This window comes from Perna viridis, chromosome 4, assembly GCF_037379345.1.
Source record: "Perna viridis isolate PV_CMFRI_1.1 ecotype Kerala chromosome 4, ASM3737934v1, whole genome shotgun sequence".
In the NCBI taxonomy this organism is placed as follows: domain Eukaryota; kingdom Metazoa; phylum Mollusca; class Bivalvia; order Mytilida; family Mytilidae; genus Perna; species Perna viridis.
In genome coordinates, this window is record NC_142448.1 from 13778009 (window position 1) to 13803083 (window position 25075).

General features: G+C 30.9%; 1 protein-coding gene across 2 annotated transcripts; it reads right to left on the minus strand.

Annotated features, from left to right (window-relative positions):
* Nucleotides 1-224: 224 nt before the first annotated feature.
* LOC148618949 (bifunctional heparan sulfate N-deacetylase/N-sulfotransferase-like) lies at nt 225-21646 on the minus strand. Of its 2 annotated transcripts, none has more exons than XM_088578360.1 (13): nt 21598-21646; nt 18771-20024; nt 17466-17592; nt 11412-11524; nt 10194-10379; nt 8357-8485; nt 7732-7914; nt 7171-7267; nt 6636-6759; nt 6147-6321; nt 5435-5605; nt 4795-4904; nt 225-4018 (listed from the first exon to the last, which is right to left on the minus strand). In XM_088578360.1, exons 2-13 carry the CDS (start codon nt 19791-19793, stop codon nt 3802-3804), a joined length of 2655 nt encoding a protein of 884 aa, XP_088434486.1. In that variant the 5' UTR covers nt 19794-20024; nt 21598-21646; the 3' UTR covers nt 225-3801. The 2 variants fall into 2 exon arrangements, with proteins under 2 accessions (XP_088434486.1, XP_088434484.1); XM_088578358.1 differs by having other exon boundaries at nt 21557-21642.
* Nucleotides 21647-25075: the final 3429 nt, after the last annotated feature.

Below are 25075 nucleotides of genomic sequence, written 5' to 3' on the forward strand. Positions count from 1 at the left end.
CCTTTCCAAACCACATCAGAGGGTTTGAATTGATTTTTAGGGTTATTGCCTTCCAGAACCAAAACAAACATTTTATAAAATAATCCTTCATTCTAAACCACACCAGTCTTAATTGGATTAAACATCGAGTCCTGAGAGATCTTTGATTAGCTGTGCATTTAGATATTCAATATTGGTCCCAGTCTTTATGTAGGTTTGAATTTTCCATTCATTAAAGAACACGAGACAACATATATATTTATTACACAACTCTTGTGTGTGAAAACCTACTGATCAACAATATTTCATGTAGTATATTTGATTATAATATTTGTGAGCATAGTTGAGAACAAAAGAAAATATTTAGTCTACAATCAATACAGGGAAACTTTTTTCTAATCTTAATTACATAATCAATTAAGTCAATTTGGTAATAACTTTAACTGCATTATTAATTCACACAAAATGAACTTCATTTGTTCAATGAGAGATTCTGAAATAATAAGTAATAATATCTTGAAAATAATCATTTTTCAGTGCATCTTGTTAAAATTTGCAATTTGTTTTCTTTTTTTTGGGTTGTCTCCCTTAAATCATATTATTTTACCAGAAAGGCCCCTCCATCTGGTTTTGAGATACAATATATCATACAGTATTGTGCCAGATCTAATTATACAAAACCTTAAAATTACTGATATGTTTAAAAATTGTACTGTGAAAGTATTATTGTTTGTGGGGTACCAATTTTCGTGGGTAGGCCAAATCACAAATTTTGGTTCCTAACAAAAAGGAGATTTTCATTGATGTGTACACTGAAGACCTCCAAACCACAAATTCAAGAATCCACAAAATTGCGTTTCTTCCAAAATCCACGAAAATTGATATGCACGAGTCATGAGTACTTTTACAGTAACTTAAATTGAATACAATGACCAGCTCTTTAATGCAGTGTTTGTTGTTACTATAAAACAATATCAGACATGATTTTAAAAGTACAGTTTCAGAATACACTTGCTTAGGTTTTAACTAGAAAATAATTTTTTTATAGCAATTTTGATTTTACATGCTGAATTAAGTAAGGACATTTCAAGAAATATTGTATTTAAGCAAGCAGTACTTCTGTTTCTATTTCTAAAATACCCACAAAAAATGTGTGCAATTAAAAGTTTTCAAGCCACATTTTTCAATTAATTTGTCCCCTTTAACTAATAGATTTGAAATAAAAAATACAGAAGAGGGCAATCTTTTATATTCTAAATAGATGAATATCATTAAAATAAAATGGGGAATGTAAAAAAAAAAAAGTATTTTTTTCTACTTTTAATATGATTACTATTTCAGGTCTGATGGTGTTAAGTAAGACCTACATACAAGCATCTGAGTTGTTCTTGTTCTACAACTTTACTTATATTATTAACATACATTTTCTGTTATTATATTTTACTTCTTACAATAACTGAATCACACTTACAGCTGTACATGAGAGACAACTAACTACATTTTACACAGAAATGAACTTCAAAAATATTGCAAAATATACTCATTTTTTATATCAAATCTGCACCAATTTAAAGTTAGAAACTACAACATTGCCAGTCATCTTCAAACTATCTAGGGTGTCATAAAGAAGAAAAAGTTTATCATTCAAATAGATTAACATAAAAATAATCATTCATCATGGCCCTAATTGGTTTGTCACTAATTTGTTAACCAATACAATTAAATCTGATATGATTGTACATGTACTATAACAATGTACTCTAATGACAGACTATATAACATCAATATGATGTAAAATAAGACCATGTCTCTCCAAGAAATTTGAAAAGTATTTCATGTAATGAATCTGAGTAAATGCATATTCCTAAATAATGCAGCTCAAATAGAATGGTAATATAAATTACAAATAGAATGGTAATATTAGATTATTAAATATTTTTTCAGCAAGATGAGCATGAGAAACTCCCGTGAGTTGAAAAAAATTAAATAATCTGTTTATTGCTGTTTTGCTGAAGTGTAAGGTATTAGTTTTCTTTTATTTTCAGTTTTCCTAACTTTAATATGTTAAGTTTTATAAGTACTGCAAAGTTTCCTTTCGAAACTATTTTTGGCCGAGTGCTACTTGACGTCACTTATGTTCTGCAGCTATACAATAATTTTCTTTCTAACTGGACTACCATGAGATTATCATACAGCAAGATCAAACGGATTTTAAACAAAATAGTGATAAAATAAATTACTGTCAAATGTTTCATATACCAGACTTAAAACTTAAAAGTATTAAAAATGTATAAGTACAATATCCAAGACAGGTGCTTCAACACATATGTGTAGCAATTAAAATTCAGAAATCATACTATATAACACAAACCCCAAACTCTTTGAACAGGATACTACTCAAATGTACCATTCTACAACACTTGAGTCACATGACTTATATAAAATAAGCTGCCTATAAAAATATATATTTTTTGTTACACTAAGAACTGTTATCACCGGCTCAATACATTATTGTCTAAACCCTTATCAAGTACAATGTATATCTATCTTATGATTTCTTAAGAACAGAAAGGAATACAAAAGCAATATTTATACAAGTATCACTCAGTAAATGAGAGTGATGAACTGGCTGGGCAATTTTTTAGCCCTTAAACTTAATTACACCCCAGAGTTTTCTACCTTTGTTTAACAAGTTTTGACAATTTGATTATATACAAATAACACCCCTTTTGTTTTCAGTCTAATTTGTTATTACAACAATGACCTTGTCTGTTAAATAAAACCATGAAAGATGACTTTATCATTATAATTCTACATATATAAAAATGGTATATCTAACAGCACATTTCCTTCTGAATAAATACAGATCAAAATAAAATCCATCAACATTTTCAGTCTTCATAAATTTCAGCTATCCAACAATTAACAGGACTGAACCCTTTTAACCCATCAACTGAAGTTTGTAAAGCATCAGTGTAAAAACCCAGAGTAAGTCTAGACACTACAACAGGCAGCACCTATGGAATTACAATATGAACACATGTATATTTCATATCTGTAAGTAGCTTTTAAAAGGGTTATAATTTTCAAGTAAATATGGAATTATCAGAACTTATAAAATACACATTAAAAGATCTAAAATGTCAATGACTAAAATTTATTATAATTTGTAGTAAGTAAAAATTTAAGAATGAAATATGAACCGATAAATTTAAATAGCTTTGTAATATTGGAAACCTGATATATTTGGCCTTTATCAAAGTGAAAACAGGCATAAATTGGCACATTTTGTACAAATTATATATACCTTTAAAAGAAATTTAAAATATGTAAAATTATCTAAAATTATGTAAAGCATGTCCTTTTCAGGCAAAAATACAAAATAAATGCAAGTGAAAATGTAAAATCAGCAAGCAATGCTCAACATATTTGGCATTGGTTTTAGAGGTAACTATAGTTTTAACTGCTACATTTGTTTGTTCAATATTTTCCTTTTAAAAACAATATCAAATACATCAATTTTATTCTTTACATCTTGAAAACAAACTTTTTAACTTATATTAAAATGTTAGACTTAAAATCTTGAACCTTACAGTAGAACTAACAATCTACATGACAACTGTCAATGTATAAAAGAAGAAAGTCATAACTTATTGAATTTTCTACAAAAAGTATTTAAATAAACTCATATAAACATTAATAAAATTTCAAAATGATCTTGATAACAAATCACTATTAAAGTTCTTTCTCCAACCAATCAGATATAATTATAAATCACTAAATTCCACTCCAGCCAATCAGATTTCAGTAGTTACTTGACAACTAATCACTCAGTTCTTTCTCCAGCCAATCAGGTATTCTGTATTTATGTTTGTTCAGGAGCTTAGATAAAGCTACATTATGTTTCCGATAGAATTGTTTTAAGAAAATCTCTGAGGATTCATTCATTGGTGGATAAATTCTTCCTTTACTTCTTCCTAAGCAGTCATTTTTTCTCTCAGATAAAACTTGACAGAAGAAACCTTTCTTTGGATCATACCTGTTGAAAGAAATAAAGTATGTACACTTCCAACAGTTCCATTATTTCACATCTTAAAAGTTGGAAGCATATTTTGTCAAAATACCTAAGAGCATCATATTACTATGCTTAACAGAATAGAATTCCATTTTAATTGAAATATCAGTGATAGTATCCACATTCATAACATACTTTACATGTCAAACTAGGAACTAAGCTTCTTAATAATAAACAAATTCTGATTTCAATGTTTGAAGCCCGTCTGAAAGTGATGGCATGTTTCAGATAAAAAGAAATGTCCATATTTTAACATCAATTATCAATAACACTGGCCACTTATCAATACAAACTTCCCTTTGACCTGGTAAATGATAGTAGGAGTATCAAATACACTAAAGATCTACAAAACATGTCATTCTTTACACATCTTTTGATAACATTTGAAACCCTGTTTATTTGTCAACAAAATCCCAGCAGGAAAGGTCTTGATAGACCTATCTAATTAATGAAGGGACCAACAAATATGGGGCAGAAAAGGTTTAACTTTATATGTATGAAAAGAAAATATTGTTAAATACTTTTCTATGGTCACATCTGTAATACCCAAATATCCCATCCATGTTATATCACAGACTGGTACATGTATATAATGTTTAGATAAACCATACCATTTAAATGCTTTATTGTTTTAATAAATGGGGTCACCTGACCCAGCCCCCCCACCCCCCATAATTTTTTTGTAAGTTAAATAGCTATATACAGTGAAACAATGATTTTGTTAGTTTAATTTTACAAACCTTAAATGTTCACTATAATCATAATGAGGTTCTATATGTAGAAATCTCTGGACATTATGCATCACAGCAATAGGGTTACTCTTCAGTCGGCTTCCATCAATAATGAAAATCTGTATAAACAATAACATCTTTATAATCTAATTATATTCTGGTATCAATTCTGGAGAAATGTAGTACAGAGCTTACTACAAAGTAATTCTGCTTTCCATCACTGAAAACTAAACAGACACTCTAAATTACTGTTTTGCAATTTGTATGCAATTTTGAGCTGTGTTAAGTACATGTAACTTCAAAATAATAACCCTAATGAAAATTGAAAATCTGCTTGCAATAATATTGGACTTTAACAAGTGAGTTTTCATGAAACCAGTCATTATGTAATATGCCTTAATCTAGATAATGAAAACTAAATTTCCAACAAAATGGGAGTCCAACCCACAGAGTCTCTAATGGCCCTGCCACTTTAATAGTTAAAAACCAAATAGCACTTTCTAATTTCATTTTTCAATTTTAGTCAATACCTACTAACTATGGTAGGACAATGTTAACTGTCAACTATTCATGTATATATTAACACTAATAGAACAGCAAAAAAACAAGGTAGAGAATGTCAAACACAGACTCAGTTGACAGTATTTACCTGACGTGAAGGAAAAAATTCTAACCATCTCTGTAAATGTTGAACATAAATTCCAGGTATCAATGATCGATTTTTCAGTTCTCTTACTTTCCGTGATGCTGTGTCTGGAGCAGAGATGATTTCTTGGAACGTATAATTGGAGGCTATAGGGTCATGATGGGCCTTCATATGCTGTCAACAAGGAGAAAAAGCATCAAGAAAAATCTAAACCACTACTAAAACATTTAATAACCAGAAATATGGCATATGATGTTATCACCATTTCAAAAATGATCATAATCTTGATTATATTACGGTGCTGCAGAGAACTTCAGCTATTATTCAAATCTGAAGAAAATCCATTTAAATGTGTCCAGTTGATATAGAAATGATCAGGCAGTATGTGTTTTCTGCCTGTATAAATGATTCTGCCTAAATCAAACAATGAATTTGGAAATCAAGATTTGGTTTACCAATTGTTAAACATATTCCACTAAAAGCTGAACTTTCTCATTTAAAGATACCCTTCCATCTCTTTTTTTTAATGATAAAAGACCAGAATTACAGACAAGAAAATCCAAATTTATACCATACTCAAACTTGACCTGTACTATATGGTATAGAGTATTGCTATAAACTTTGAACACAGTTAGTCAAGTGGTTCTTCAAATAACTGAAAGTGTGAGATTCACTTAGAAGATGAGAAATGAAGATTAATTTTTACAGCACCTACCTGATACCAGGAGTATGCCCTTTTAGCAGGATCAATTAGTATACAGATTATTTTAGCTTTTGGCAGAAGAAAATGAACTCTCATAGGTACAAATTCACTGTCAAAGTAATTGGCACTTTTCTCAAATAAAAAGTCTGACGTAGAGTTATTTGGGACAGGAAAGAACTCCATATACCTACAATACAAAGCAAACCAGTAATAGTCTAGTATATACTAATGGTAATTTGATATGTAAATTCTAACTATTCTGTAACGAAATAGCTGTGAGCTACTGCATGAAGAAAGATACCCCTGCTTTGTATTGAAAATTCACAAATATCAATAGCAGTCAATTCATTTCTGTTGCACATCTTTAAGCCTTAATGATTTAACATTAATGAACTGTAGGAGTGAGATATAGCAATGTGAAAATCAGTGCTAGTTTTACCATGAGCTAACATTTTAACGTTGCCTTCTGTTGATTACTAAGTGTATCACCAAATATCTTACCAATCAATGCCTTTGTGGTAGTTGTTCCCATTAAAGAACTGTACTTCTTCAAAAGTATCAGGGCTGTTATAGTTACTAACTATGGCAGGATGGAGCTGTAGAAACTTATATAATGCTGTTGTACCTACAGAAATCATTACGTTATAACCACTTTGAGATATTTTTCTTTAGTGATATAATATATTAAGCATCATAAAATACTGAAATAAAATTTTGCATTGAATGAATATACATGTACATGATAAATTCAGTGGAAATAAAATAATTATAAAAAAATCATGAAATCAAGCAATGTTAAATCAAGTAAAAATAGCAATAGAACAAAAGCTTGATTTTTTTTTTAATTTTAAAGGTATTTCAATTTTTTTTTTCAATAACAAATGACAATTGACCTACTTGTTGATTACTATTAGAAAACAACTTCCCACAACTTATAAGCTATCATAAAGGTTTTATTTCACAAAAAAAGTAAAATAAAATTTAAAATACAGAGTTACTGTCTATTCTATTTGAAAGCTCCATGAATGTCACCTACCAGTTTTCTGAGGGCCAACTACAAGGAACCTAGGTAATCTATCACAGCTCTTGTTGGCAGACCAGATCTGTACATGTCTTTTGTATGTACATGGATTCTATAAAATAAAATGAAAAAAAAAATAGTGTAGTGTCTGTACTAAAAAATATTTAAGCATTATGACTATATATTTGATGTTCCAGATAATAATGGATCTACTTGTTCCACATCAATATGTTATTATTAGTAAAAAAAATATTTTTGTTATTAGTTCTGTATATTTTCAACGAAATAATGGTGTATATTATTGATAAATCATTGATATTGTTTACAATGGAATAATGGATTATAATTTCATATTGTGTGTTATTCTATCTGAAAACTTTGTATCACATTATGTTTTGTCTTGCGCACAGGTGTAATGAGGTCAGAGTTAAACATTACAGATCAGAGACAGAGTGCTTTATAAGTGATGTCTAAATGCAATCAGAATTTTGACTAACAAAAATACAATGCATCTGATAGTGAAATTAAATCTTGAAAATATGGATAACCAGGAGTTATCTCTCTTCGTACACTTACCTGCCAAATAGGCTCTTTATCCTCAGGGTACATTTCAAAATACTTAATGCCCATCTCCAATGGGGAAACTTGCTTTAATTCCAAATTTGTCCAGCATTTAACAAATTTAATAACACTTTCAAATGTATATAAAGCCAGTCTGTCATTTGCATAATTACCCATGTGAGTCATGTAAATGTTTATCTGAAATAATTAAATAAATGTACCAACAGTTTATTTGTGAAACAGGTTGTGTATCCTTCAGTGGTATACACATTTCAGTCAACTGATATGAAGAAATGGAAAAAAATCAATTTAACTTATCCTAAACTCACTAAAATATGTCAAAATAAAAAATCTATTACTATGAATACATGTTCCATACATTTAAGATCTGCCGTTTATTTGTTATGTATACATGTACATTGTACTTGTATTTTATCCAGGTATAAGATACATTTAAAGAAAATGTTTAGAATCAAACTGAAGTATCTCTGTCTTACTGTTATATCAACTTTCAATGAGCAAATAATTGTACAAGACTTCAAAGAGATATACCTCAAATATGGAGTCCAAAATAGTTCTTACAGCCCAATCTTGTCAAACCATGACAATATTGGCCTACAAATCTTTAATAAGAACTTACAGGGTTAAAAAGGAATGTTTTGAAGAGATCTCCACCTTGTATGCTGTCATCAAGTTTCTTCCTACCATTCGGGTAGGTGTCTATAAATAGTGTTTTAGTAAACAAACCACATGTCTGTCGAGGTAGCACCTGTAATTTAACAGCAGTAAACACTTAACTATTTTAGGAAATACTAAATGATTATGTTTAATTATTGGGACACATTCTTTTTGTTAAACTACAAAAGAAGTTTTACTAAGTGTAAGTCATTGTCTTACATTATATTGTTCAATTAACATACATTAATATCTATTACCTCAAATGATCAACATTATGCACACTGCTACTGTTTCAGTGTATATTAATAATTATTTTTGCTGTCTTCTTTGAAAAATAGTTACAATCTATCTATTAATTATGTGTAATATCATACTTGCCAGTTTTGTAACTGTGGAATAACTATATAACTAGACATAGACCCTAAGGGGACTAATAACCCCCCCCCCCCCCAACGCAGCCTGCTGAATCCTGTATATTTGGAAACCAATGTGACATAGGATTCACAATGAGCACAATTTATATTGTCAATAGACTAAGCACTTTTGACACACAAATTGCTAGTCTGCCATTTCAAAAACAACCAACTCTGAACAGCAATCTGTACAATTTTTTGTTGTTGAGATTACAATAACACAATATGACTACTTCCTCACAGTATGCACATCTCCACATGGTAATCTATTTTTGTCCAAATATAAATTCATGACAGTATGCACATCTCCGTGTGGTTATATTACTTCCAAAAGAGTTTCATAACAATACTGCAAGCTGCTTAGAAAATTGTTTGGACAGACAGACAGGGTGAAAGCTACATGTATACACCCCCAAACTTTGTTTGCAGGGGGCATAACTATACCGATTACAACCCCTTGTACTCTACACAATTACATAATTGAGCACAAGATGTTGCATGCTACATTGTAAGAATACCCCACTCAACCATTTACCGTAAACAGGAAGTGTATAATTGAGGAACATGTAAAGGAAAGACACAGTAAAAGTCATACAACAGCATTAGAGCATTGCACCAAATACCTAAACATTCCCTTCAATAAAATCTGTAACAAAAATTTCCCATATGCATCACCTAAAAATTCACTAATTCCCACAGTAAAAAGAAAGTGACAAGCATGGAGACTTTATAGAGAACACAACAGCAATGTATTGAATATCTAAGCATTCTGTCCAATAGAAGATGAGAAATCAGTTCTGAAATTTCCATTATGCATCATCTAAAAATTAACTAATTAGTGGGGTAAACAGAAAGTAGATAAACCAGGAACCAGGTAATTGGAGATAGGTAAAAAGAAAGTAGATAAGCCAGCAACCTGGTAATTGGAGAAAGGTTAACAGAAACTAGATAAGTCAGGAACCTGGTACTTGGAGAAAGGTTAACAGAAAGTAGATAAGTCAGGAACCTGGTAATTAAAGTTAGGTTAACAGAAAGTAAATAAGTCAGGAATCTGGTAATTAGAGATAGGTATACAGAAAGTAGATAAGCTAGGAACCTGGGAATTGGAGATAAGTAAACATAAAGTAGATAAGCTGGTAATTGGAGATAGGTAAACAGAAAGTAGATAAGCTGGTAAATGGAGATAGGTAAACAGAAAGTAGATAACTGGTAATTGGAGATAGGTAAACAGAAAGTAGATCTTTTCACAACATTTTTTATTCAAGGAAATAAAATAGGTTAGAAAAATAATTACTCTGTGTGTTATTCAAATAAACAAGTAAATTTCACTGGGTAGGCCTTTATCTTCCTGAAACAAATATATGCACATTTAACATCATTGTTTACCATAATTCCTTTGTGTATGAAGCCACGTCTTTTCCATGAAGGATAAAGACGAGGATATTCCTCAGTACTTGTGACCCGTATATCCCACACATTCTTCCATGCCTGGTAGAGAGGTTCATGTACAGGATAAACACCTGAATGGTGAGGTGCTACTGCATACTGGTTAACTAGGGGTATCCCTTGCTCCTGAAATATACAACTGACAATAAGATTTTACTTGGTATCAGAGGGTTTATCTAGTTGTGCTAACAAGTATCACAATGGTAAAACAACTGATAAAATTAATTTGAAAAAGGACAAAAATAGACATTATTTTATTGTAAGTTTTATCAAAAGCACATTTTTAGCCTCATTTGACCATAAATTACTAAACAATTCAGATTAAAACCCCTCAAGTCAATCCTAACCACTACTCTGTGATAAAGAATGTTGTTTTAAAGTGGTAGGGGTAATAAATGATTAAAGAGTTCCAAATATAAATAAAAAACTTATTTCTACACCCTGATTACTGTGTGCATCTGAACTCCTGACAGAAAAACATAGATGGGTAATAGAGCATTTTTTGCATTTAATGTAAAATATCTTTTAAAAAATTATACTTATCAATTTATATTTTGTCAAAATTTTATGCTTAACGAAAGCCCTACCTCTTTCATTAAGACCCATAAACTAACACTCAAGTTATTGCACAATGGCATAGTGTCTACAGACAACAATAATTAATACAACAGTACAAGACCATTATACAAGTGCAAACAAATTTTGGTCACAAATAAAACAAAAGACTCTCAAGAACCTGACTCACTTACCGGGTTTAATAGCTTTAAAAAGTTGAATAACAAACCTAAATATGGTCAAACCAATTTTGTACAGATGATATTTGTCATGATATTGAAAATTTAAACATTAATCATGATTCTACTTATGATAACTGAATAACATGCTAATAGTACAGAAAAAGGATGATTGCCATCAAGTTTTATCAAATTCTGTACTGTGGTTTCAGTGGAGAAGATTTTAAAAGAAAAGTTAACGATGGATGACGAAGACCACCATGACAGATGCCAAGTGATGAGAAAAGCTCAAAGTGGACTTTTAGGCCAGATGAGCTAAAAATTTTCATACCAAGCTAATAAAAAAAAAAGGAAACAAACAGTTCCAACACCAATATAAATTAGCAATCCTGTGACATAAATGATGAGGGTAGACAAAGCTTACTTTAGCAAACTGGTAATTCTTTATCATCGATGTTTCTATTTTTGCCTGTTCAAATTTGTGTGCTTGTTCATGTCTCCACATATGTCCAAACCACCAAAACTTGTTCTTGTACTCTAGAAAAAATATAATAAAACAAACATCTTAGTTCAGTGTTAAGGAACAGTACTCAACAACAAACATCATGCAAAGTAGTACCAGTTCTGTTTCCCCAAAGTGTTGAGAGATTTAATGTAGCCAGAAACAATGCTTAAGATGAGGGTGGGTTATTGAGATGTTTAGTGTAGCTTGAAACAGGGCTGTAGATGAGGGTGGATTGTTGAGAGGTTCAATGTAGCCTGAAACAGGGTTTTTAGATGAGGGTGGGTTTTTGAGAGGTTTAATGTAGCAAGAAACAGGGCTTAAGGCTAAAAACCACTAATTCCACTTCCCATAGGCTTCTATGCTAATTTCACAATATTCAATGGCTTCTCTGGACTTTACCTTAACTTTAACCTGCAGATGACTATATATCAGCATGATTCTACATATGTCAGCTCACAATCCTCAGAATGGCATGTGGGGTTAGCAGACTTGCAGTGCAGTACTGGTCACCGGAAGTGAAGGGTCTATAAATAGCATGGGAAATCCCAGTGTTTTCACAAGATAGGGGTATATTTAAAAATCATTATGGAGATTAGGCTTCACATCACAAGAAGCAAAATGCACCTATAAAATGTACAGAAATGTTTTTCCTTTCAGAAACTGTTTAAATTTTTTAAATAAGATGAGAACTTTTTTCACAGCACTATGAGGAACAGGGGTAATTTCTGCGTAGGACTATTTTTGCGTACGTTCCAAATGCTCATTGGTTGAATTGGTGGTCTGTAACCTAAAGATGAGGTTGAATTCTTGAGAGGTTTAATGTAGCCAGAAACAATGCTTAAGATGAGGATGGGTTGTTGAGAGGTTTAATGTAGTCTGAAAAACAGGGCTATAGGTGTGGGTGGATAGATATGTTAGAAACTTAGAATCCATAGTATCCAATTTATTACTGTTCTCTCCTGGGAAATCTTTAATTCCCAATTAGTTATAGGGAATATTTAAAAATGAAATATTTTCCATTACTGTACTGTAAAATTGTTTCCATATACAAAATGATCATGATAAGTATCATCATCAAATTGTCTACAAAGTTAGTGTTTACCATATGCTATAGTATCATTCATTTAGGCATCTTGTAAGTGACCTACAATCCAACCTGCCTTAAGATACCTTCTACAGGAAGCAAACTCATGGTCACATAAGACACTGATGGGTGGTCTTTATAAACAGATCAATTTTACATAGAATGAACTACATAAGGATATTTTAATCAGAGTCTTTTAAGACAGATTATTGCTGAATACAAGTGGTCGCTAAGACAGGTCTGACTGGAAAACTTTCATTCATATTATCGTGATTATCAATCTACCCAGTGGAAAGTACTTGATAATTTAATGTCATATAATATCCTCCAAAAAATAAATCTGCTGTGATACATTATACATGGGATAAACTTTTACTCAGATGGTGCTATGTTTTAAAGATACACAATATAGGGTACAGAAATTCAGATGGGACAAATACTATAAATTTATTAATGTCTGATCACTTTATACACCTATAGATAATGAATAGCAGACCAAAATAAGGAAACAAATTAAAGAAACTTAGTGAGCATGCTTACATACTCCACATGTCCAAATGTTGAATACTCAAGTAAATTTGTTTGTACGAGAAATTTATGAAGAAGGACCTGATAAAAAAAGGAATAAGAGTGTTTTTTCAGGCTTCAGATCTTTATCCTCTAACTAAATTCTGTTACTCAGAATGGTAGTTTCAAACTCCAGACTGTGATTTCTTTAAGTTATAGTGTTAACCCAATGTCAATATCATCATAGCAGAACAAAACATACACTTGACCTGTAACTTATCATGGTGAAATTATGTACCAAAAATCATGTCACAATCTGCAAGCGTTTAGAAAAAAAGTCCAAAAAACATTTTTTTTTTCTTTGAATTTTGCTCATTTCATGGCCCATAATTTTAGTAAAATTCATCAAAGCATAACAAAAATTATACTTGACCTGTAACTTATCATGGTGAACTTATATTCCAAAAATCATGTCATAATCTGCAAGCATTTAGAAAAAAAGTCTGAAAAACGATTATTTCTGTGAATTAAGCTAAGTTGAAGGCCCATAATTTCGGTAAAAATTATCAGAGCAGAACAAAATGTAAACTTGAAATGTAACTTATCATGGTGAACTTACATATCGAAAATCATGTCAATATCTGCAACTGTTTAGAAAAAAAGTCCGTAAAACGTTTTTTTCTTTGAATTTTGCTCATTTCATGGCCCATAATTTTGGTAAAATTCATCAAAGCATAACAAAGTTCAAGGCCTGTAAATTCAGTAAAAATCATCAGAGCAAAAACAAAAATTATACTTAACCTGTAACTTATAATGGTGAACTTATATACCAAAAATCATGTCAATATCTGCAAGCGTTTAGAAAAAAGTTTGGAAAACTGTAATTTCTGTGAATTTTGCTAAGTTTAAGGCCCGTTATTTGAGAAAATCATCAGAGCATAACGAAAGTCAAACTTGACCTGAAATTTATCATGGTGAACTTATATAACAAAAATCATGTCAATATCTGCAACCATTTAGGAAAAAAGTCCAGAAAACTGAAGATGGACTGACGGACGGGTCAAAAACATTATAATAAATATTTATGATTAACATGGCAGATAAAAACCTTTAGTTTAACATTGAGGGATCCCAAGGTATGCCTGTATCCATCCCTTCATTGTACTACTGGTAGTTGCCAATCCAAATTACTGTAAACTACCATCAAATACTAAGTTAATAGGTTAATGATATCTAAATGTAAATCTTGTCACAAACAGATAACAGAAACAGTAATGAAATGTCCTATTTGCCATTTAAATGAATAAAAAAAATACTATTTAATTTGTCGCTGATAAGCTGTAAACATGACCAACAATTAATCCTGACAAAATTATAAATTATGAATTGGAATTTAATACTTCTAGATTTAAGTAACAGTCGGTTAAACATGAAAAGTTTTTGTAAAGATACTTCAATTCTAATAACAAAATACATCATGAACATGCAATAATGATGTCCATAATGATACATGTACATGCATAATGCATTGACATTTCAAGCTGTTAAAAATTTAAAGTTGCACTACTTGGTACATGTACTAACAAATTTGTCATCAATCAAAATTAACAACACTTCAAGGTCATTAAACCATTCATCTTTTAACTTAATGGTTATGACATTGTCTGAAGCTTTGAAGATGTACAAGTATTATAAAAAAAACAACTCAATCAAGTACAAAATGTATCTGTATAAAACATTATAGGTTAAAGGTTAACATCATGGATTGTTTCCTGTATCACAGATACTATACACATCTGAAATAGAACTGAATTTAATAGGAGTTACTAAGACCAAAATAAATTTTATGTATTTCCTATTTTCCTACACCATGTACGTTTCAAGCAAAGAAATGGCCTCACACAATATTTTCTTCCTTTTCTAATGAAACATTTTTTCAGCTATCAGGTAAATAAGTAACTTGAACGTCTTGAAGTTAAATGTATTAAGATGAAAGAAAAAAAAATCTTCCTAAATCATACCTAAAGCCATTTTGGTTGATCAACACTGGCCCAATTAACAATTCTGTCAAACTACATGTATACATTTATGTAATTTAAGCATACTCCTAAAAAAATAGATTTAATAGTTCATGTAATTCAATTCAATGAAATTTATATGACAATTCAAGAATTTATTTACTAAAATAGAGTATACATGGTACAGAATATCATGGATAAAATTGTAAGGCCAAAAAAAAAATATGTGTGGTTCTAGTCACCTGACCAACACTAGTTTTTTGCAGGATTTAGGGACATTTCAAGCCAAGCACACAAGTTCTTTAAAAAAATATAAATAAAATATAATAATTTTCTTACCTGCAAACTTATTTTTTTCAGAATGTGACAAGAACCACATATATTTTTTTTATTTGGCGTAATAAGTATGTCCATAGATGTTGACACTTGTACATGTACTTGTATGTAAAGTACTGTATTGACTACTATTTAGCCTTTCAATGAAGTTGCTAGTTAAACAGAGAGCCTCATTGAAGTTTAAGGTTTCAGCAACTCTTTATAAACTGGTAGAAAATAATTAAAATTCATAGTTCCAACCAAAACTGGTACTTAAAAACCATACACAGCAACTGGTTTGTCAAAAATTTCATAATTTTGTACACAAATGAACTTGAGTGCATGAATTTTTCTAGTATTTCTTGTTGGAAAAAGTTTCTATAAGATAAATTGAAACGACTTTATGTTCACCCCTAGTTTGACCCTAAAATAACAAATAAAGATTGTTAATTTATCAGCCACAAAAGAACATAATAAGACTTTAACATTATGAATGACTGGTTGATTGATTGACTGGGGTTTTGTGTACTATAGCAGATATCCATTCAAGTTGACAAATGAAAAAAACCACTGCACTGTACTAGTTAAAAGTAGACATGTCTGTACGTGCTGTGAGACATAATACTATTGGGATGAAATCTTATCCTGCGGAAATTATTTCACATACTGTAAACATACCAATTTTCACTATTGTTGCGGCGGACAGAAAATCGTGAAAAATAGTACACATGAAATTGATTTTAACACTACATTACACATATCATTTTTAGAATCCGTGCAAATTGATACCCGCAAATATGCTCACTTGACAGAATCCGCTAAAAATAAGCAACCACGAATATTATTACGTTACATTATTTTTTTTCCCGAGGATATTATTTCATTATGAACAATTTTCCACACCTATTACATTGTTTCCATTAATTCAACCATGATATTTTCTATAATTTAATATAAAAAAGCTAGAGGCATTCCTAATTGTACTCAAGATATTATTTCATACTACAGTATGAAATAATATCCAGAAAATAGCTCACACAGAGTGAACAGAGTTCATAATTGTACACAGGATATTATTTCATACTATAAATAACATCATGAATATAATTTACATGTGAAGAAAATTCATACTCTTGATAAAATGGATAATATTTACTAACTACATAATGTCCTGGATGAAAAACTATGTGTAAAACTTCCCATGAAATATCATCCAGGATACTTATCAATATCTGAAAACATTCTCGATGAAAATTAATATCCAAAAGCATCCTGGATAACATATCATATCAATAACTATCCAAATCGTTAACAGTATATCACTGAACTCTTTTTACCCCACAAAAAACCAAGCCCCACATTTTTATAGTACCCCTAAAGAAAACCCTTTCAGGCACTTATATGCTTAATCATCATACATTGTAAGATTGAGCATGGAAATAATTTTATAGCCAACGGAAAACATTTAGCTACATTGTATTGTGAAATATCCCCAGATTAAATTGGATTCAATTTTTTTTTCCATCAGAAAGTATTTCACACAGGATACTATTGGATGTAACATGTCCTCCCACTTGGAAAAATTAACGTAATTCTGAGCCAACCAGTTGTTACTCTTTCTTCTACATTGTACCCGTATGTGTTGCATGTTTGGCATAAAAGCAGTAAATAACAAGTCTTTGGTGTGACCCATTGAGGGATTTACCCATGACCTCAAGCACTTGAAAAATGTGCACTACCACAATACCACCAGGGTTGTCCCAAGTACCACTGTAAGACAGATAACTTGAAAATAACAGTATTAACTTAGAACATGAATTAACATACAAACTGTACCAGTTACATTGTAAAATGTTCATCATTGGTGGATATGGACAGGGTTTTAGCTTCAAATTTTGGCTTGGCAGCCCACAGTTTAAATATTGGTAGACATAATGTACATTTCTTTACAACCATAGTAAAAATCTTAGTAGCCTACACCAATTATAAGGGCCATTGGTTAGTATGACTGCTAATTTCAAACCCTGTACGAAAATTCTATTCACATACCAAGTATTTTCTGGTCTCCTTCATTTTCAAGAGTGTTACCATGTTGATAAAACCAGCCAGAAAATCCCAGGTTAAAATGAAAGTTGCTGACATCCTGCTGCAATTTTTCTTGTGACTTCACCATTGCCTACAACACATTTCAGTTGTGTATAACAATTCATCATACATGTACATGATATCATATTTAGTTAAAAGTCCTTGGGTTCAATTTTGTTAAGATTGGATCAAAGTAATAATTGTAAATCTTGTTTTTTTCATAGATGAAATTTGTTAAAGCTATAATAAAATTTATGGTACATGTACATGTAGCTATAAATGTGTTCGTACATATAAAGTATCCTACATTAGTACACAACAATATAATATGGTATATCACATGTAGCTATAAATGTGTTTGTACATGTAAAGTATCATACATTTGTACATGAAAATACAATATTATGATATATTATACTTCATACAAAAATCTTGAATTCTGATTGGGTAATGGGTGATGAGTTATTTCAGTCTATTCCCTGCACATCCTTACTTGCCCTGCACCCACTGAACAGTGATTGGTGGATCGATGTACCACCCATATGGCAGCGATATATCACACGATATATCATCCCCCTCTAGGATATATCACCCTCGACGTCACAATATATCACACTCTCATATTCAGTACAATATAACACATACTGCCTGTAGTTGAGGGTGTTACACATCATACCACATTGTAAATATATCACCCTCGACTTCGTCTCGTGTGATACTACAGCGAAACACCCTCTACTACAGGCAGTATATGTTATATTATATAATTCATCATGTAGCTACAAATGTGTCTGTACATGTAAAGTATCATACATGACAATTTAAGCATATCTGTAAAAGGTTTCAATTAAAAACATGAAATATCTTAACATTTTTCCCAAAGCAGAAAACATTACATTTTTAATCAATACAACTTACATGTGTACAACAAAATGTATCAGTGGAAAAATCAGTTGATATTTCATCTATGATCAGTACATGCACAAGAAAGAATGTATCATACTATAGTATTGCGTAAGGTTTTCAATATGGAAAAACTTACACAATTATACCTTTATTGTGTAACTAGGCCAATAAGGATTTTAACCACGCCAATATGACGTATTGGATGGCTAAATTCTGTATTAGTGCACTTTTGTATTTTGTTTTGTATTGACAATTTTGATCATATTTAGGCTTATAATCGAATGTTAGTCAATAAATTGTTGTATGTACTGACTTAGGAAGAAAACTAACTAGATCAGATTATTCAAAATTCAGAAACTGTACCTCAACATCAGCAACAGTCATTCTGGTACCAGTAACACCCACAAATATATCATCTACATCAACTAAGACATATCTCTCCAATGGCAAACTCAGTTTCCCATGAGATAAATATGATAACCCATCAACAAATATCATCTGATGAACCCAGAAACTTAAGTCATATCCAAAGAATATTCTCCTGATACCATCTAATGTTCCTCGATCTAATACAGCACATACAACAGTAGAGTTATCAGGTACATAACGAGAGTTCAAATAAGGTGGTGGTGCTAATTTTGCATATGATAAGGGTTCGTAAGTTGAATGGTTATACTCAAACACTACCCAATCATCTTCTTCTATGTTGTCTAATACTGTCTCTCCAGGTTTTGTTATTCGCCAAATATCAGTGAAAGCATTTAAATGGTAGTCTTTGATAGCAACATTATATCGTAAAATCAATGGTAGTCCTGGAACTTTCTCCTTTTCAATTCCATATTCATCAGCAGAATGCACAAAAATGACCATCCCCACTTTATATTCTTGACAGTATTTATCTAAAATTTGCCTGTTCCAATTGTCCATATTTACATAAGCTTCCAGACTTTCAAAAATAATTACAGCAAATCGTCCTTTTTCGTTGTGAGTAAGAATGGGCAGATTTCGTCCAGTATTTTCAATTTTGTAGTCAATACGCATGTATTGAAGTGCACTGGTAATTTGTTTTGCTGCATTGGAATACTGAGATTCAACAAAAACTAAAGCTCTACTACCTATATGGTGTTTTTCCTTCGAATTGTGGTTCTTTGGCTCAAATAGAGATTTTTCAAGGTTGTTAATTCTACATGAGATGACCGGTTCAGGTGGGTTTGCCCGTCTGTGTACACGTTTGTCATTAATATGGTGGTATGAGAATATAATCAAAGAAATAGCAATCAAACTAAATACCAAAAATATAAGAGATTTTGTTCTGCCAACTCTGTGGAATAAAGATCCTCTTAGATAATTAGTTTTCAGTCTTTCCCAAAATCTTTTAAACATCATCTTGGAGCTATTTTTCTTAAGTCACTTCTAGAGGTATGATATCAAACCAATAGCAACAAAATACTGTCTTTGTGTAAGATTGATTTATGAATATTTCCATGTTGAACACTGCTGATATTGATTCATCTTTGTCTGTTGGTCTTCAAATTGTTGAATGCTCTAGAATTCTGGATTTAACTTTTTTCTTAAAAGAATAAACTATCAAAAGTCTTCAGAAATCATATGCCTTGCCTGCAAATAAACAGTAACACAATGCAATGTATGGCACCAAAACCAATTAATAAGTTCTTAAAATATTTAACAAGAGTAACAGGGAAGAATATGGCTAAAATTGTCCTTTCAGAAACATTGTACACAATGTGGAAGTGATTGTTTGAACTTTTAACAAAAACACAAAGTGGTTGCTAAAGGATGTCTGTTGCTCAAGACATTATCAACAAAGTTGTAATTTGCACACAATATAGTTCTGTCCTTCATGTGCCAAGCCAAAAATCAAATCAAATTACACTTATTTTGGAAGTATCAAATTTTTAAGCATGCAAATCTTACATGTAGAACATGAACATGAATAAGACACATTCAATATTATTTAAAATGTATTTGCTTGTAACAGCAGTTCATTATTCGACTGAAAATTATACCATAAAACCCTACACTGCTTAGTGACAAGCCTGTTATAAACCAATTCATACAGCTGAAAAATCTATCCTTTAGCCAAATCAACTGAATAGTGAATTAAATCTACTAAATACTACAACACAGGAAGGCCTCCCTGCCCACTTTCCTAAAGTCTTCATACATGTACCATGAATGACTCTTAACACAACTAGATCACTGGCTATCTCAACCCCAAGGGTTTTTAGTTAGGTGCCAAATATAAAAGGAAAGCATTATTTGCCTCACAATATTCTTATGTTGTCATCAAGGATCAAACCTTCAACAGCTGGGTGACAGACCAGCAACAAACCAATTCGGGAAATGAATTAATCACTGAGCCAACTCAATTAAGCGCCTTTTTAAATCTTCTACCTACTACAACAAGGTAAGCTGCCCTGTCCCATGACCAACTCAAGCATCTGCAATCAACTTTGATTCACTTTGAAGAGGATGGACAGACCTATTTAAACTTGTGGATGACATTGACAAAAAATAGTATATTTTCCTGTTGGTTTCCTTCAACTTAAAGATTTATTATGTCACAATTCAAAATTATATTGTTTCATTGACGTCAAAAGGTTATTCGGAGACAAGTCTTGGGTCATTAGAAGCAAAATGACAAGTGTACAAGTGTGAATTCATATATTACAAATATCCCTATAAGAATTCAGACTCGCGGTCCCAAGTTATTTCTCATTTGGCTACCAACTGAACAGCCAGATTAGAAAATAGCTACAGACTCTGGATCCAAAATGAGATCATTAGGATAACAAGTATATCTTTTCTATCTGTGGCAGTAGTTTTCTGGTGTTAAGTATAGAGATCACACTAAAATTAAACAAAACAGATGTAATATTTACACATTACATTATGATTTAAGAGGGGTTTTATTTTTACCCTTTCCTATACAATATTTAAAAAAAGAGATAGTATTTTTTAACTGAAAGGAAAAAACTCTGAGATCTTCATGCTTCATCATCTTAATTCTTAGTTATAACTTCAAAATATCTAATTTTTTTATAACTTAAAAAAATCATAAAACACTATTATCCTTTAAGAAAACCTGACATTTTTAAAAGAATACAACATTATAAAAACATTCTTACCTCAAACAGTTTGAATCGAAAAACTCGAGTAAAAACCTTACTTTTGTTAACAAAATGATGAACGTCATGAATTAACTCCCCTGTTCCAAAACGGCTAAAACTAGAACAACGACTCCGAAGTCGGAATGAATTACTAGCGTTCATATTTAAAATGTTATTAGTAATATGAAGATATTCAGTGTATGCATCAAAACTAAAAAAAATAAAATAGTAACAGTTAGCCACATTCAAAAGGTAATAGAGGCTCCCAAGAACCTGAATCGCATTCTCCTTACAACTCTTATCATGGAGTCGTCCTACAACTTCGAACCATGGATACTATAGGAGAGTTCTTCGTGATGTCATCACTTTCCTGTGATTTGGTTTTGGTTGGCAAAAAATCCATTGAGTGGCATAGGGTAACAACTTTAAATCATCATAACTTTTTCATTTTTAAAGATAACTGAAAAATTCTTTTGGTTCCCAACATTGCAAGTAAAATTCTTTTTATGCATGGAATTTGAACAAAGATTCAGTAATTAGACTATATGTACATAAGATTTTAATTATAATTTTATACAAAAACAGAGGTTTACATATAAATATCAGTACAAATTTATTTTTTCAAGTAAAGTAGTTATAAATTCACATACATAATATGAATTATTTTATCTAAATGAAACATTTTACAGAACCAAAATTGGATATAAAATAACAAAGTTATAAAGATTTTAACATTGGGATTCTAATCATGAAATTGTCAATTGTTTATTTAGTTGTTTATTTGCCAACCAGTTTGACACTTAATGATATGCAAATTAGTGAATATGACATCACTAATGAGATTGGCGAATTCTCCTATTGTAAGCCGTATTGTAAAGACCACTCATAAAGATCATTTTATTAATTGAAAGTGTTTTCTATCTCTTATGCTTTTAAAAATACTGGCAAGAATTGCACAAAACATCATTAGTCAGGGTTTTTTTTTATCTTCAAAAGTAAATAACTCTATCAATGAGTCGTCCGTCAACTTTGACAAAATGGAGACGTGAAATTACTGGATAATTATTCAAGAGGTTTTAAGTAGCAAATCAAACTGCAGGGAGTAGTCAGTCATGTGGCTGACATCACTAAGCTTCTATACTCGATCATTTGCTTTCTAACATATTTATAAATGATATATTTTGTTTTATTGAACAGGGTACTTTATATAATAATGCTGATGATAACACCGTGTCTCATGCTGATTATGACTTTGATAATTTAATGTCTGTTCTTTAAAGGAAAGTTCTGTATTGACAGAATGGTTTAAAATAAACTGTATGCAGGCCAACCTTGAAAAAAATTAGGCTATTGCTATTGGTAATAAAACTCATGATATGAAGCCTGTTTTTAATATTGAGTCAGCTGTAAAAACCTGTGATGATGTTGTCAAATTACTGGGGATCGATATAGAATATCAATTAAATTTCAATCAACATGTACAAAATATATGTCGTAAAGCCTCACAGCAACCCAGTGTGCTTAGGTGCATTGACTGCTACATCTCCGAATTAAATAAACTTCCCATATTGCACACTTTAATTCTTTCAAACTTTAATTTTTGTCCTTTGACATGGCATTTTTGCACTTAAAGTAATTCTTCTAAATTGGAAAAAAATACAAATATTGTAGCCATGATATACCAAGAGAACGATTTACTACCTATGGTAAGAAGCGGCATGTGCTGACTCCATTTAGGTCATTTCAAGTATTTATATATATTTTATTTTGCTTTAACGCTTTTGTATTGCTTTCATCACCTTAATTTAGTTGCTTTTAGTTCTAGTGCCATTTATATATTCATCTGCTTTTATTTTGCTTTGTTTGCCAGCTCTTATCATGTTATATAAGCTACTAAAACAAAAATGACCAAACAACATATACAGAATAATACATTCTATGTATTCTGATACAACATGTAAAATTAAGTTTTTCAATGGAGTCAGTCTACCATTTAAATCAGAACGTGGTGTAAAACAGGGCGATGTCTTGAATCCTACTTTATTAAATTTCTTAACAGATGAGTTAAAAAATGACTTAACTAATAACGTTTCCACAAATCCAGTTTTCAATGGTGATGTATCTATCAATATCCTCATGTATACTGATGACATTGTATTGTTATCAGAAAATGAAGAATGGTTACAAAATTGTCTTGATGAACTCTTTCTTTATTGCTCAAACTGGAAACTTTAAGTGAATGCCAATAAATCCAAAGTTAGAGTCTTCAATTCAAATGGAAAGACAATATTGCTACTTAGGAATAGTACTAAGATATATTGGAAAATTCAATTTAGCCATAACCACTTTAGTGGAAAAAGCTCAAAAAGCCTTTTTCAAAGTGAAGAAAACTATAACTTTAAACAACCCATGAAAAGTATTGGAAAAACCTTTTGATTGCTTAATATCACCAATTCTTTTATATTGTAGTGAATTTTGTCACTTAAATGACAATGACCCATTTGAAAATCTACATTTGAAATTCATTAAAGAAATTTTGGGAGTTAACTGCGAGGCATTTAATGATGCCTGCAGGACAGAACTTGCCCGGCTCCCTCTTAAAACTCTAATTCATATTTCAGTTATAAATTATTTAGATCACAACTATTCTTCTGAAGGTACATTGGTATATCAAATTTTCAATGCAACTAAAAATCACAATCCTTGGGTAAAAAACATCAAAGAATTACTAAAGAGACTTGGATATCCATATATTTCCAATAAGAATATCACTTTCAAAAAAGAAATTAAAAGTGTAAAACAAAGAATAATAGATCAGAATTTGCAAGTACAAAACTCTAAAATAGTTCAATCTTCAACATTAGACTTTTTCGGAACCACATATTATAAAATGGGTCAAAGACCAACACATATAGATATTGTTGTAAACGTTTCACAACGTGCGGCTATTTAAAAAAAATGCGGACAAGCTCCCATTATCTTATGATAGAAAAGGGTCGACATAGTAATGTGCCGGTTTCAGAACGTTTGTATAGGGTATGCAATATTTAAGTCGTGTTGAAAATGAAGAACATTTCTTACTTCATTGTCCTCATTATGAACAAGAAAGACAGAAATTAATCGATAAAGTAAATACTTTGGTTCCTAGCTTTACAGATTACAAGACTAGATCCAAAATCAATATTCTTTAAAATAATAAATCACAAAATATTTTGAGAATGTCCTCCACATTTATATTGAATTGCTGTAAAATTAAAGATATCAGTCTCCAATAATATTGAATATGACAGAAATATTAAGCAATTATAATGTTATATCTTAAATTTATAATGTTTCACTGTAATGTACATTTATTGTTGTAATAGGCCATCATAACCATGCACTGTAATTGAGTTTGTGCCATTTGTATCACATGTATCTCTTGTATTGTCAATTATTTATTTGCATCCTTTGTTGTTATATCATGTCGGTTAAAAGCTCTATAGAGCCTATGTTTATTTTAAAGTATTTCATGCAAACTCTAAATAAAACTTTATC

Excerpts from the sequence above, each read along its gene's own strand:
- LOC148618949 (XM_088578360.1), bottom strand. The coding sequence starts at position 19,793 with ATGATGTTTAAAAGATTTTGGGAAAGACTGAAAACTAATTATCTAAGA. Across the intron at positions 10,380-11,411 it reads AGAATTACCAGTTTGCTAAA|GAGCAAGGGATACCCCTAGT; the intron begins GTAAGCTTTGTC and ends TGTATATTTCAG. Across the intron at positions 7,915-8,356 it reads AAACATTCCTTTTTAACCCT|ATAAACATTTACATGACTCA; the intron begins GTAAGTTCTTAT and ends TAATTATTTCAG.